This window comes from Dendroctonus ponderosae, unplaced genomic scaffold (genome assembly GCF_020466585.1).
Source record: "Dendroctonus ponderosae isolate FM_Combo_2020 unplaced genomic scaffold, Dpon_F_20191213v2 Dpon_F_20191213_1, whole genome shotgun sequence".
NCBI classification, from domain to species: Eukaryota; Metazoa; Arthropoda; class Insecta; order Coleoptera; family Curculionidae; genus Dendroctonus; species Dendroctonus ponderosae.
Window position 1 is genome coordinate 308987 of NW_026017110.1, and position 14297 is coordinate 323283.

At 41.7% G+C, this 14297-nt stretch overlaps 2 protein-coding genes across 9 annotated transcripts in view; both read right to left on the bottom strand.

Moving 5' to 3' along the window:
* The window catches only part of LOC109542592, a 13604-nt gene extending 4356 nt beyond the window's left edge, over nucleotides 1-9248 (bottom strand). The window contains exons 1-2 of one of the 4 annotated variants that reach the window (XM_019911876.2): nucleotides 8955-9248; nucleotides 570-5954 (exon numbers count right to left, since the gene is read on the bottom strand). In XM_019911876.2, coding sequence (XP_019767435.2) covers nucleotides 570-5954; nucleotides 8955-8959 — 5390 coding nt within the window. In that variant the 5' untranslated portion in view covers nucleotides 8960-9248. The other 3 variants (XM_019911878.2, XM_019911877.2, XM_048660479.1) reach the window with 3 other exon arrangements.
* Nucleotides 9249-9495: 247 nt separating this feature from the next.
* On the bottom strand, nucleotides 9496-14259 carry LOC109542594 (microprocessor complex subunit DGCR8). Of its 5 annotated transcripts, XM_048660484.1 has the most exons (5): nucleotides 14200-14259; nucleotides 14064-14121; nucleotides 12845-14012; nucleotides 12258-12790; nucleotides 9496-10604 (listed from the first exon to the last, which is right to left on the bottom strand). In XM_048660484.1, exons 3-5 carry the CDS (start codon nucleotides 13995-13997, stop codon nucleotides 10560-10562), a joined length of 1731 nt encoding a protein of 576 aa, XP_048516441.1. In that variant the 5' UTR covers nucleotides 13998-14012; nucleotides 14064-14121; nucleotides 14200-14259; the 3' UTR covers nucleotides 9496-10559. The 5 variants fall into 5 exon arrangements, with proteins under 5 accessions (XP_048516441.1, XP_048516438.1, XP_048516439.1 ...); XM_048660481.1 differs by having other exon boundaries at nucleotides 12845-14121; XM_048660482.1 differs by having other exon boundaries at nucleotides 12845-14124.
* Nucleotides 14260-14297: the final 38 nt, after the last annotated feature.

The following is a 14297-nucleotide window of genomic DNA, read 5'->3' on the forward strand; positions in this document are numbered from 1 at the left end:
GATATACTGAGCTAAGATTGTCGGTATCCGATCTGAAATTCATAGCATTGTTATGTTTTTTAATCTGTATCATTTCATGGACTCTTCTCTTTTATAATTACTCTCCTTAATCAGTATTTTTGTGTTATCAAAATCAGAATTATGCAACTTCTGTTGGGCATGCTGTGCTAATGCTGTACCATTTTCGTTATTTTTTTTTATATTCAGGCTATACTTATGTTCGTATATTCTTTTCCTTAGATATTGTCCAGTTTGACCTATGTATGTGCATATATCACAATTCAAACAGTCTATTTTGTAAATTACATTAGGCGTGTCTAACCTGTTAATCCTAGGTTTAAATTTTATGCAACATTCATTTGCTAAGGTGTTTTTAGTTTATTTTGTATTAAACGAACTGTGATTTTTTTTCACTATCTGTTATTTTAGAGAAACTGATGATGGTGGAAAAATACACCGAAACATATTTTAATTGAGAAATAGACAATAAATGACTGAAGCCCAGGAATTGATGTTGATTTGGAATTAAGAACTACTAGATGGCCGAAATAATGATTCAGCAAATTTACCTGTTGAACTCTGAGGGTGTCCTGGCTCTGGAGTTCTTGATGATCACCTTAACTCCATTGTGGGTGATAATTTTCTCCTCTTTGGACAACGACGTGCCGACCCTATGTTGACCGGCATTTGGAACGGGCGCTGTTTCCTTCGGTCTTACCAGATCTTCGGGAGCCGACGCCTCAGCGTTTTGCTCGAGATCTCTTCCTACACTATTCGACTTGCCGTCATAGAGCCAGAGCTCGCGTCTGTATTTACCATCTTTCACCGTGTAAAACGCTTCGCAACTGATCAGGCTTTTATTCATCGTTATCAACGTGTCGATGTCGACTTCTGAGAAATCGCTACTGTAAGGCCCAATAAATATCCTGTCCGCATATTTGGGAGTTGCATAGAGTCCGAAGAGGGACTGGTGGTGGTTTCGTCGAATTTGCGCGTTCCGCACCATAACAGTGAGCTGCTGCTCTTTGGCAATGTCAGTGAGGTTGATCAAGTCGCTGTACTTAATCGAGTAACGGATTTTCTTGAACATCAAAAAGGCAAATTCCCTCTTCAGGAAGACCACGCGCCATTTGATGTCGATGTCGTCAGGCAGCGCCGCCCACATTTCGTTGATTCTCTCCCTGCATTGCAGCCGCCTCAGCGGGTAGTTCCACTTGGTGATGAACAGGGACGATATTTTGTTGTTCATGTCTTCGTGCTTGATTTCGCTGATTTCATCCGAAACGCTTTTCTCCTCCGAGCAGAGCGGATTGGCCAGATCGAGTGCGCTTGGCTTGGCGCTTTGCGTGCACAGACCCCTAACTTCAAACTGTTTGGGAACTGTCTCGACTAAAAGGAAGGAAAGCGTGCTTGGGGCATACCTTGCAGACAACGTGCCTGAGAGGAGCCACTTGATGATGTCGCGCACATTGTCCGACTGCTTCAGCAGCCAATCGTGGTTGCTCTTCAACGGAGTGTCTAGAATTTGCGAGCCAAACCTTTCAATGTTAAAATAGTTCTTGCCGTTTAGTACCTTTCCCACATTCATCACCAGACGCAGCGGCATTTCGCGAATAAAATACACATTAATGGACCTCGCTAAGAATCCTGCAAGTAGCGCGGGCCATGGCAGGATGCGCGCGTAGCTCTTCAACGGCTCCTTCGCGCTACTGCAAACACTCTTCAACCACGTAGAATCCTTAACGATGATTTCCCCTGGAAAGGCTGCCGTGATGTCATCCGACCGGGGTTCGCTCATCGCTTTTACTCGCTTAGAGGGAACCGCAAGCCACTCGTTGCAACTGTCCAGCGGCGGTTCGTCGACATCTCTTCGCACCTCTAGTTGCTGTTTTCGCTTGTTCTTGGGCTTCGCTCGAGCCTCCTTTGGCAGCGGAAGCTCCTGGTCTGCGACCATTGGGGCAACTGACTTGTCCAACCCCTTGACCAACCTAATTTTCAGCGAATCGCTGTCGCTCAGCGCAGAGTCGCGCTGGCATTGCTTCAGGTAGAGGATCTCGCTGTCGCTAACACTGTTGATGTAGTCGCCCGAGGCGGCTTGGACGGAGTTGACCATTAGAAACTGTCGGTACTTTGGCGGAAAAGGTCGCGTCCGGGCACTACTTTGCCCGTCAACTACTTCCGCAGTTGGCTGCGTGATTGCTGGAGGTTCCACAGTCACCTCGTTCTTCACTTTGAGGCGACCTTTCCTGCTGTGGACTGGCTTAAACAGGCTGTCGTCCTCCAAGCTGTTTTTACAGTGCCGTTTTCGCATTGTCGAACTATGTGCCAATCGCGCCTCTCGCCTCAAGCAGTGAACATCATGACCTCCGCAGCGACAGTCATGCACCCTGTGCTCCATGCAGTAGGGGATGAGAGCCGACAGGTTCAAATTCTCGATCGACACACTGCAGGGCGCGATGGCAGGCAGTCTCGCTTCAATCGGGTCCTCGAAGAAATCCGTGTACTTCTTCGGCGCTCTTGTGACTCGTCTTGACTTGTAGCCGGACCCCAGCACGATGGCGCTATCGTTCGAGTAAATGATCGTTTGAATAAAGTCCCGCTCCTCTCTCGCCAGATGCTTCTTTGCCTCGTCCTCAATGCGATTGACTGCGTCCCTAGACAAGTAGGCGCTGTCTGGGTTGGTAGGGGCCGATATGTTGATGATGGCGTTCTGCCTTTGTGGGCATACGCACGAGAACATGCATGCGAACTTTCGACAATGTATGCCTATGATGGTTTCGCACCTCAGCGACTCGCAAACACAGCCCAGCTGGCAGTGGCTCTTAGTGCAGACTTTGGACGGTTCGGCCGATACGTTTGCCTCCATAGTGACCAGCTTGCAATTCAGTCTCAGTAGCTCTCTTTTGGTGCCAACGTAGTTATTTTTCCTTTTCTTGGCCTTGATCGGGCTCTTCATGGCGTCCCACTCAATTTCCTTGGGAGACTCCACCTTGGCGCCCTCCCCGCCATCTTCAGGCTCCTTTATTAAGTCGCCAGCCATTTCCTTAACTTCTACGTACCTTATCAGATCGTCCACTACTCCAGCCACTTCACTGACGCCATCACTAGGGCTCGATTGGTCAGTACTGCAAAGGACAAGGGGCGCTTCATCCATCTTCTTTTGAACTAACATCTTCTCTTGGTCGTTTTCATAGCTGAGATGGAACTGAAAAGTCCGCTGAGTATTTTCCCTTTGCTCAGACAGAGCTGCTAAGGCAAACTCCACTTGGTCGGCGTTTAACGAACCATCCCATGTTCTAACAATCTGCGGCAAGATGTGCTCAGGAACGCGCTTTCCAAACGCCGGCCTTACGTGCAAGACCACTTTCGGAAGGTTTCTTAACTCACTGCTCCAATCGCCTGGGCAGTTGGACTGCAGCAGGTGCTTTTTGCTCAGTGGGCCTGCCCTGTATTCCACAGACGACTTGTGACGATTCAGCTCTGTTAACAATGAGAGCTTCTTGGGCGAGGCCAAATCAGGAACGTCACATTTTATGGTCGAATTGATCGAAGCTAGGCATTTCCCTTTTAACTTGCTTTTAACAAATAGTTTTTTGTTTTTGAACCACACGTAACTCTTATTTTCCAGGTCCATTTTCTTCTTCTGCTTCCGCAAGCGCCTCTCTTCCTGCGATCTAAGCTTTTCAAGAATTTTCCTTTTCTCGGCCAACGTCTTCGCTTTGTAATGGGTTTTCTTCTTAGGTTTCTGAATGCGCTCTTCTTTCACTTTGACCTCAGGCGTCATTAGTGGATCAACCGTTGAATAGTCTTGTATGAGCCCTTCTTCGGCGCCCGACTTCGGAATCGTGTAGCTCACATTCAGTTTGGCATCAATCAAAAACTCGTCCAAACTGTTGCTTATAAACGGCGAGCTGACTACATCGTTTGAACACTCTTCAGATTTAATGCCATCTTGTACAGCAGATTGTTGCGGTTTGACGGCTTCTGGAGGCTTTTCCGCGTCTACAAATCCTTCATTAATTGCCGTCACCTCTCGTACTTTTATTAACACTGTTGCTGCAGGCGACGGTTTAGGTTTCCTAATAATTTTCCTGATCTCATTAAAAACATTAGGCACATCTTCATCTTCACGGCAATCTAGAGCTTGAGCACTTTCAGATGTCGAGCCGCAGTCGGGTTCCTGATCAACTGGCCATGATCTACGTTTTTTCAATAAGTCTAAGCTGGGGGTATCTTCAGTAACCTTAGATGATTGGCTGGAATCGTTAGAGCCCTTGCCGCGACACGTTGAACTTGCTGAGAGTTGGTTGTTGTTTACCGTTTGCTGCACATGTTGAAAAATGTTCATTTTTTTACGCCCTCTTAGATTCGACAACTGCAGTTTCAAACGTTTCCGAATTTCTTCCGGATTGGCAGCTGGCATTTCTGTTTCGTCCTCGCTTGTTTGTCCTGCAGAACCAACCATCGGTTCCTCCTTGTCTGCCCTTAGCGGCATCGCGGTTTGCATATTAGATTGAAAATCTGAAGTTTTGGTACTTTTATCTGTTGGAGATCGTGCACTAGACACTTCTTCCTGGTAACGTTTTGTCTTCTCTTTGGCACATTGGTGTTCGTGTAAATCTACAGTCAACCCCCGACTAGCAAGCGGATCACATCTGTTCAGTACAGAATTCTCTTCTGCTTCTACAGCCTTGGCAACTTCTTCGCTTTCGATGGTCTCTTTGTTTTCTGGCATTGTCTTGACACCGGCTGATGCATCAATATCATCTGACTTCTCAAAGCAATGCTTCGCAGGCCTTGAAGGTAACTGATATAAAGGATCGGGCGTCAATTCGTACTCGCCATCTGGAATTGCCAACGTTTCATCACATATCAAGTCCGCTATCGAAGTAACTTTGGAAATTGGCATATGTAAAACATTGCCACCTATCGACACATTTCGAGTTTTCAATGATTTCTCAGGAGGACCAGCTTCTGAGTCACTGTCCTGAGAGTTTTCATAGATTATCTTTGACACATTATCACATTCCGATTTCGCCCGCGAAGAGTCTTCACAAAGCAGTTCTTTTGGAGCATTAGAAGAAGAAGAGCAACTAGTCGCCGACTCTTCAGAAAACGTTTTTAAATCACTACAGTCTATCCCATTAAGCCTCAACGGGTCGTTATCATCAGGAATTTGAAAACGTGACAAAACGAAAGCATCTTCAACATCAGATCCATTCATCACCGAACCTCCGCAAAGAGGATTATTTTTGGCATTGCCACGTACTGGATCAGGCCTCAAGCAATCTTTTAAGTCACTGTCACATGATTCAGAGGGATTTCCTTCGCAAAGCCCACGTGATTGGTCCGGTTCGTCCCAATGATCAGTCGTGGCAGAACATTCTGCAATCGGCAATGGAATAACCTTTCCTTTGAATATTAAGTGCGCATGCTGTTGTGGATTAGTGCCAGTGTTTCCTTGCTTTTTGGACTGCGACGAAGCCCAGCTACTCTCAGACGTATTAACACTTTCGCTACTGATTTTACCACTGCTGGTTACTTCAAAAGTACCAAATTCACCCTGACTGGATGAACCCCTGGAGCAACCATTGCTGTAATCACTAACTTCTTCCACTTCCACTTCTGTAACACTTGCACTTTCACCGTTGTTAACTTCGTCCGCTTCATCATCGTCAGAAATTAATATAGTGTCTATAACTGGCGGTTGTTGCTTTTTGAATCCGAGCTCAGTTTCAGCACTGATTAGTTCAGTTTTTGTAGGAATGTCGTCGTAACTGTTCAACAACTTTTCCAAGACGTTCTTGTTGTCTGGGTCTTTCTCACATCCCGTCCCATTTTCAGCCAATAGAGAAAATTCCTCGTTCAAGACTTTTGCTGGCCAATTCGCTTCCTTCAATATTTCCTCCAGGGGCACAGTTAAGTCAATCGCATCGGCGTCCATTTTATTAAATCTGAAATTAAATGAACCCAAATTTAACTGTACTATGGTCGCACGTCATCAGTCATCTGTCGAGCGTTGTTGCCATATTAAATACAGTATTAAAATTAAAATTACAAAATGCAGTATTAAATTATCTCAATGCGGTCTCGCTTTTGCTGATTATTCTTTATGGAATAATGGTTTATTTGAAAAGAACAAATACACCGTCAACGCAAACGTTATGGACAAGTACATGACAAATGCAACCGCAAACGTCATGTGTTATTAAAAAATTTTCGATCGATTCGGCAGCATTGTAATTTTCACCACCACTAATAATTTTAAAGACGAACATAAATAATCAACATCGCTCTAAATTAGGCGGTATTATAAAGTTCTTTCGCATTTTATGATTGCTTGAGGGCCTCCAATGCTCAAAACGCAACAAAAAAGATTCGACTTGCACACTAATTGCATGCATAATTCTTTTTATGTTGGTAGTCAAATTTCGTCACTGATGACGTGCGACCAAAGCTATAGTGTATGTTCTAGACCAATGTTTTGCGGTTAAAGTTGAAGCAAACAGTAATAGCAGAGCGCGCGCAGAATAGCACAACAAGAAGGTATTTGCCATACTTGCAGAACAGAAGAGCCTTTCAGGGGCACTCAGAACATTACACGACAACTGACACTTTCCCAGGCACCAAATAAATACCGGCTACATTCCTACCACGTATGTAAGATCACATTAAACCAATGAATTACTGAATTAATTTTTTAATAGGGTTTTTAATCCAAACATTGAACCTTTTTCAACTGAATTTTTGGATTTTCCTATTTTGTGTGCCTCCAACGTGTTTGATCTAGATCTCAAGCTAATTGTTTGGCGTTTAGTTAAAAAAAATGTTATAAAACTGAACTTTATGATATGCTTTTCTGCCGCTGAAGTTTAAAAATAAGATTCTATTTGAATATACATACGTTTTAATTATGTATCTCTTACTTTTTGCCCGAAAATGTAATTCTACAGCTGGAAACTCCTAAATATTCTTGATGCTGTCAAGATAACATAAAAATGATCAAGTTTAATCGATATATTTCCGAGAAGCTACGCTAAAGATCTTACCTAAACTATTTGAGATGTTTCAAACCATATACCGTTAAACACGTTAAAGGCACACAAAATCGGTAAATCCAAAAATACCGTTGAAAAACCTGACCTACCGCAACACATCAAATGTCATTACGACATCACTAATGGCGCGAATTAGGCAGATTACCTTGAAAAACATTGCTGCCGTATTTCTGATATAGTTTTTTGCAAATTTCTCAGCTTTTAATAACAATTAATTCCTTTTGCTATTTTTTCTGTACTCCTATAACAGCGCCAGACAGCACCTCCAGAGGAATGACGCCAATTTTGAATCACCCTGTAGTTTTTTGCAAATTTCTCAGTTTTTAATAACAATTAATAAATTCATTTTTTTTAAATATTTTTATGTACTCCTAAAACAACGCCAGACAACACCTCCAGAGGAATGACGCCAATTTTAAATCACCCTGTATACAGAGTGTTTGCTAAGAGGATGCACTTCTTGCAGAAGGTTTAAGTGCGTCGAATTTTAATAATACGTAGGTGGGTATATTGATTTAAAAACCCAAAAATTGCCCCCTCTTCTTTTCCATTCCATCCATCCATTTCAAGTACAAAATCACTTACCCTAAATGCCCTAAATTTAGCTGATATTGCGTTTCTACGCATATACAGTTCGTTAACACATTTTAAGGTTGGTCGTGATCCAAATACCTGATAACGTGATTTTGTCGTTTACCTAACGCGGTAGCGCCGCCATTTTCTTAGAAAAAACGAAAAATTCGATACTTAATTAGTAATTTTGCTTACTCGGTTTTTCAATAGCGCATTTTAATGTTCAACGAAATTTGTTTACAACATTTATGCCTGTATTACACTACGCGCTATTATGAGATTTGTTCGTCAACCATCAAAGTGGGTTTAGTATTGAAAATCATCTTCTTTATCGTCATAGACTTTAAACTTGGATTTTCTTAATAAATAAAATTAAATTAAATTAATAAATTAATATTATTAAATTAATAAATTGATGCAACTTTTCTTTTTCATATACTGAATTTCACAGATTTTATACACACTTCACCGATTGTAAACACAAAAAATAACATAAACCCAAGGATTCCCCTAATTCCTAGTATTCTCAGATCGACATTAGCTGCCAACAGCACCAATGGACAGTTGCCAAAATACAAATAGACCTAAAAGTTCCCATACATTTTTCACCATCATGCATATCTGGTGGCCCTTCAGTAACTGGTCCAATAAATCGGGGGAAAGTGAGTAGTGTAATACTGGCATTAGCGATTAAAACACAATATACACTAAATGTCAGGTTGTTTGATAGACAAGCCACAACCTGAAGATGTACGCGTAAACTGATCTATAGAAACGTTGACATGCTGGCCAGGTTGCACTACGCGCGCATGACTCGCAATTTTTTGCTAAATGGGCAATGTACACTTACCTGCACGTGTCTAAAGCAAACCGATAGTTTCATTTAACACTTCAATTAATTTAAACTTGTTGCAAACGCTCTCAGTTTGATGGAAAGTTGGCAAATTTCACAGACTCTAACTTTTCAGTAAAACCAAACAAAATGGCTTCCCTGTCAAACCGCCTGATGCTGCGTTGCCGCGTAAACAGATGATTTGGAGCTCGATTTAAAATATTCGAATTCATTTGGTTCCCGTGACACTTAAAACCTGTCAATTCGATCGCTTATTTTGAATGATTCGTTTGCAGCAAAACATCCCGCTTATCAACCATAGAAAATGTAACAATTACATGTAATGTTGTGGTGCTTAAGCATCCATAACCCAACACTTGATTTACTTCACCAGAAGAGGCAGATCACCGGATAGAATCTTACAGAGAATTAACCTCAACTGCCAGACTAAACATTTTACTTACTATGTTATGTTATGTGTGTTACTCTACCTCATTACAGATAAACGCTATTTGATTTGCTGGTTTTGCTGACGCCAGACCACGTGTCAAGCTGTCAGGCAACCTGAAGACGATTGACAGTTGAGGTCGAAACGTTTGCCCGTAATCACAAAGTTCACTCCGCATTAGCGTTCAAAGTGGCTGGTTACCACTGGGACTAACAACTAGGACTTATCACTGCTTATATCCACAGAATACACGAGATTTTGTGCACTAAACGGTAATTGAACTTATAAAATATGGTAAAAGCAACCGCAACCTACAGCAGAACCGTCGGCCATCTTAAACAATGGCCGGTAAAACAATATGGCGGTTGACAGCTTTTTGTTGCGCATTCATCGTGTCAGGGTTGCCACTGTGGGCAAATTTGCCACAAGGAAATCAGTTTTTGGTGGTTTATTTTGTAAACACTATGTATTGTTGTATTGTTGCAGTTTTGATTGTTTGAGCGTGAAATCGGGCATTTCCACGGCGATTCAATCCTTTCTTGCCAAAACTAAAGTGAATTCATCCAGCTTAAAATAAAACACTGTTTTTGTTGTCAAAGTCATTTAATTGTAAACTACCTAGTTGTATTCTAGAATGTATTTAAAGAGCACACTGTCTACCCTACTTTCTCCTACCCATGCCACATACAGGGTGATTCAAAACTGGCGTCATTCCTTGGTGTTGGTCTGGCGCTGTTATAGGAGTACAGAAAAAATAGTAAAAGGAATTAATTATTAATAAAAACTGAGAAATTTGCAAAAAACTATATCAGAAATACGGCAGCTATGTTTTTCAAGGCACCAACGAGGTTTCAACTCCGGTAACCATGGAATTATACAGACTGACAATAAGATAGACAAGGATAAACCATGATACAATAAATACAAGGTAGGATATTACTCGCATCTACGCATATTACTGCGCACATGACGTGGCTGGTTACCACTTTGATAAAGTGAACAGCTGATCCCATTTAAAATGCATGTAACCTAGACCAATTTTCACTGAATTCAAAACGCAATAGTTCAAAAATGGAAAGTTATATGAGGATATGGTTTGCAGCATTGCATAGCCCAATGCTTTGAAAATCGCGTTTGGGACCTGATTTAGGCTTATCGGGAAGAAAAATACTTTAAATAGTTCTTTACAAAATCTCTGATTTTTAGCGTTTTAGCGTGCTGTGTTGTCAGACTGTCATTTGAGAAATCGGATTGAGCCAAACGAACTAATGAATTAATTGTATCACAATGAATGAATGCGCTGTTCATACAATGAATTGATTGTATCATACAATGGATTCATTGTCGTACAATAAATTCATTGTATCATCGGGACGTTTAGGCATATTTGGAAATGTTGTAGACAAAACTGAGCATTTTGCGACTGGTAGTTGGAAAGTGCACTCTAGATTATTTGCTACTTTTAAGTGTCGATTCAGAAATATAAAAAATGCGGTGTGCAGTCATTTCATTTGTATTAAAATTTACATATCATCCACGGCACCACAAACCGCATATTCCGTCATAAATAATAGGAAAGTAACATTGCGTCATTGTTTGAACTTCCGTCTCGTGAATCGTAATGTACTATTTCTGCAGGGATACATTTTCAGCTAACGCTATACTTTATTGGACAACTGGCAACTGTGCTAGTCTGCAAAATAAAAACATTTCCGTTACTTTTAATTTCCAAGTCTAAAATCTGCTGCAAAGCATCTTGTAATTATAAGAAGGATTTATAAAAAAAATAATTAAATGTGACAAAGACTAAATAAGCTATAGTTAATCCCATTTAGCAGACAGGAAAAAAGCACGCCAGGCAGTTATTTCCACTGACGTCACGCAAATCGACGCAAGATCCTACCTTGTATTCATTGTATCATGAGGATAAACGGTTAATTCAACAAGATTTGTTGACGAAATGTCAACATGTTCTCATAACCTCGAATATGGGTGTTTATAAATAAACTCTACAACACCAAACAAGCTACTGCCTGTGTAATCTCCTTATTATCCACTCTTATCAAGCAGTTTCTCGTATTCAGTTAATTAACTCCTGCTCCATTTGTATCTCCTTGTGCTGTGTGTATGGTACAAACGTGGTAGGAATGTAGCTCTTCCTCGGCATTATTTGGTGCTTGGGAAAGTGTCAGTTATTGTGCTCTGAGTGCCCCTGGAAGGCCCTGTTTCGGTTATGTCCAATACGTGTTCCTCTGTGCTTGGAACCGGAACATCTATCGTCCTCAAGCCACTCTCCTCGCCCTTTTTTTGGCGTGAGTTATTTCAGCTTCAAGGAGCTTCAAAGTAAGTCACAGTTTGACAAATTATTTGTTATTATTGACAAGGGCTATCCACCTGTAACTATCTGTTAATGACAAAAACCAGCTTTGATTGAAAATTTGAAAATATACAGTAAAGTTCGCTTATAATGAACTCGGTTATCTCTCTACGGTCATCTCGCTGAACCCGGTTATAGTGAACTTTCGGTTAAACAAACTTTTTTCCTTTAATTGAAACGTCATCCATAAAGACCAACGTATTTTTTGACTGCTTATAACGAACTTCCGGACATAAGGATCACTTTTTAGGTTAGTTGTATATTCACTTTCCGTTTATTACGAACTTCCACGCTCAGCAAGTTCTTTCAGGTTCTGCTATCTTACTGTAGCAGCATTTCCCCTGAACTAATCGTATATCCGCAAATTCGTGAAAGGAAATTCAAAGTAAGTCACAGTTTGACAAATTATTGTTATGAATGACAAGAGCTATTCACCAGTAACTATCTGTCAATGACAAAAAACATCATTGCCGCTGTGCCTTTTCATCAAAAACTTGTAGAAGAGAACTTTTTTGATGTCAAAAATTTTTGTAATTTGAAGCAAAAATCGTAATTTTTCTTTTTGAATGCTTAAGTATTCCAATATGCTACCAATTAAACATGGAACCATTTTAAAATAATGCTTAATAGCAAAGTTGAAATTCGATCTGCAACTGTTAATATCCTCTAAAAATTTTCGAAAAAAAATTTTCAATATTTTTCTCGTGCTCCCCAAGGGAGCCTCTATCGCCCCTTAAAAGGAATGACGCCAATTTTGAATCACCCTATAGATAAACACGGCTCAGTCAAACCGGGTAGTTTTACTAATGTTATCAGCATTGCAACAAAAGCTAACAAATAGCAAGAAAGACTTGTCATTATCCACATCTTTATCTATGGGTACAGAGATCGCACAAAGAGAACATTTTTCCCTGGGACTTTGACTGCCTGGAGTTACATTTCCAACCTTCAAGCGTTTAACAGGTTTACCTTATTCTCAACGGTGTCCAGCATGCCAATTGGCCTGATGGATTTCCGCTTCTCATTCAGTTTGCCCAGTTCGACTTTAAGCTTGTTTAAAATAGCATAGTTGGGCTGGTTCAGGGCCGCCCTGCTTTGCAGACAGGTAATCTCTTGTTCCTCCATTTTCTTCTCCTTGAAACTCTTTACCGACCGGTTTCCATAAAGTCGCAACAACGAGCCCCACGACGTAATACTGGGGTGCAACATTTGCAAAATGCTCTGTGAAGCTCTTTGTTTGCCATCACGCTTGTTCTTGCATGCCACTGTAGTCGTGTACTTGCCAACCGTCATTGTAAATTCGTTTCCTTGGTGTTTCGACGTGTTTCCTTGGTAGTGAATCTTCAGATCGTCCAGGCCGAAATTGCGCTGCAAACAAGTGAGCAAAATGTCGTAGGGGGCTGGTTCGGTGGTTTTTGCGCAGAACTCCGCCACCCGCGGGTCTTCCACGCGAATTTCGTCGAAGAAAGACAGATCTTGGTCCTTGTCTTTCTTTGTACAGCCTGGAATAATAATGGAGTTTAGTTGCGAAAGCTTTCAAACGTTTAAGCACTCACCAGATTGAGCATCAGCTGTAATTTTGGACTTCATTTCAGGAATCAGGATCTCCAAGGTTGACTTGGCTGCCTCAGACTTGGCCTGTTTCTTACTGGTTCCATATCCAATCCCGTACTTCATGTCCTTGATCATTACAGTGGCCGCATAGGGAGTGGCGGCGTTCTCCAGTTCAGCAAATACATAGGTAGGTTGCTTCTTCAGGGCATGCTGCACATACTCGTGCAAAATACACACGTAAGACTTTCCATTTGGGTTCATTATCCATTCCTTTCTGCAGTTCGGGTTGGCCTTCTCGTTCGTGTCCGATGCTTTGATCGGGAATGTGATCAGTTTAGTTCCATCTGGGAGCGTGGGTCTTTGCAGTTGACTCTCTTGCTTCCGTCGCTTGGTGAATTTGCGCCTCTCAGACCAGGACTTGAACCTCAACACGTTGATCGACTGAAATTCGAACAGAGTTTTGCAATACTCCCTCAGATCATCTGGTGTGAGGTTTTGCATTTGAATGTTCTCTTGCACTGTTTCGATTTTGGCATTGGGCATGTTCTCCGTAAGGCAGTTTTTCTCCTCAACCGGCAGGTTCAGCTCTTTTTGAGCGGCCTCATGTTCCAACGCCTTGCGATAGTTCAGGCAAGGAATGGCATTCACAGGGATCAAATGTTTCCGCGCCGATCCAGGCCCCAAAAAGTAAGGCCTGGACAAAGTGCATACTCTGGTCGATTTATGTAAAAATATTGGCATGCCACTGTTGTGAGTCACTTGCAGCCATTCTTCTGGCAACACGTCGAAATGGTTTTTGCCCTTTTCCAACACCACCACTTTGGTGCGCTCCTCAAAGGGCACCTCTAGGCTGTCGGCGTCTAGTCCTGCCTCGGCAGCTTTTCTCTTTTTCCGCTCCAGTGCCTCTTCAAGCATCTTTTCGATCTCATCGTCTGGTATGTCTGAATCGTAGTCCACTGATCCATCGGAATCATACTTTTCTTCAGTTTCATCTAATATGTGAAACTTGGTTGCCTCTTGAAGAGGTTTCTTGAAAGGACACCTTGCACTGGTTCCTTCTTCCTTCACAACATCCATTGGGCAACTGTTGCTCGTTTCGTTAAAATAAGCTGCCTTATTTTCTGAGTCGTTCATTTCTTCTCTTTCATTATCCATAGTTTCCAATCAATGCTCAAAAACAACCAATTAGCTCAGATGTAATTAAAACCACAGGCTACTCACTACTCACAACCATAGATAAAGAACAGTAGCTCAAAACGTTGATTCCGAGGTTGATTTACTGCTTATTTGCAAAGAGCATAGATGAAGACCATTGAGCATTGAGAAAGTAAAATAATTAATAAATTATTATACTTACTCTATCATGAAGACAGGTTTATTTGTGGGTTATGTTATGTACACAGATCACACTCTGCGGGGGGATATTCTGTGGAGCCAATAAAAAAGAAAATGTTG

Coding starts and splice junctions, on each gene's coding strand:
- LOC109542594 (XM_048660484.1), bottom strand. CDS start 13,997: ATGGATAATGAAAGAGAAGAAATGAACGACTCAGAAAATAAGGCAGCT. Junction 12,791..12,844: donor TACAGCTGATGCTCAATCTG/GTGAGTGCTTAA, acceptor TTATTATTCCAG/GCTGTACAAAGAAAGACAAG. Junction 10,605..12,257: donor TGGACACCGTTGAGAATAAG/GTAAACCTGTTA, acceptor TTTATTTTGCAG/ACTAGCACAGTTGCCAGTTG.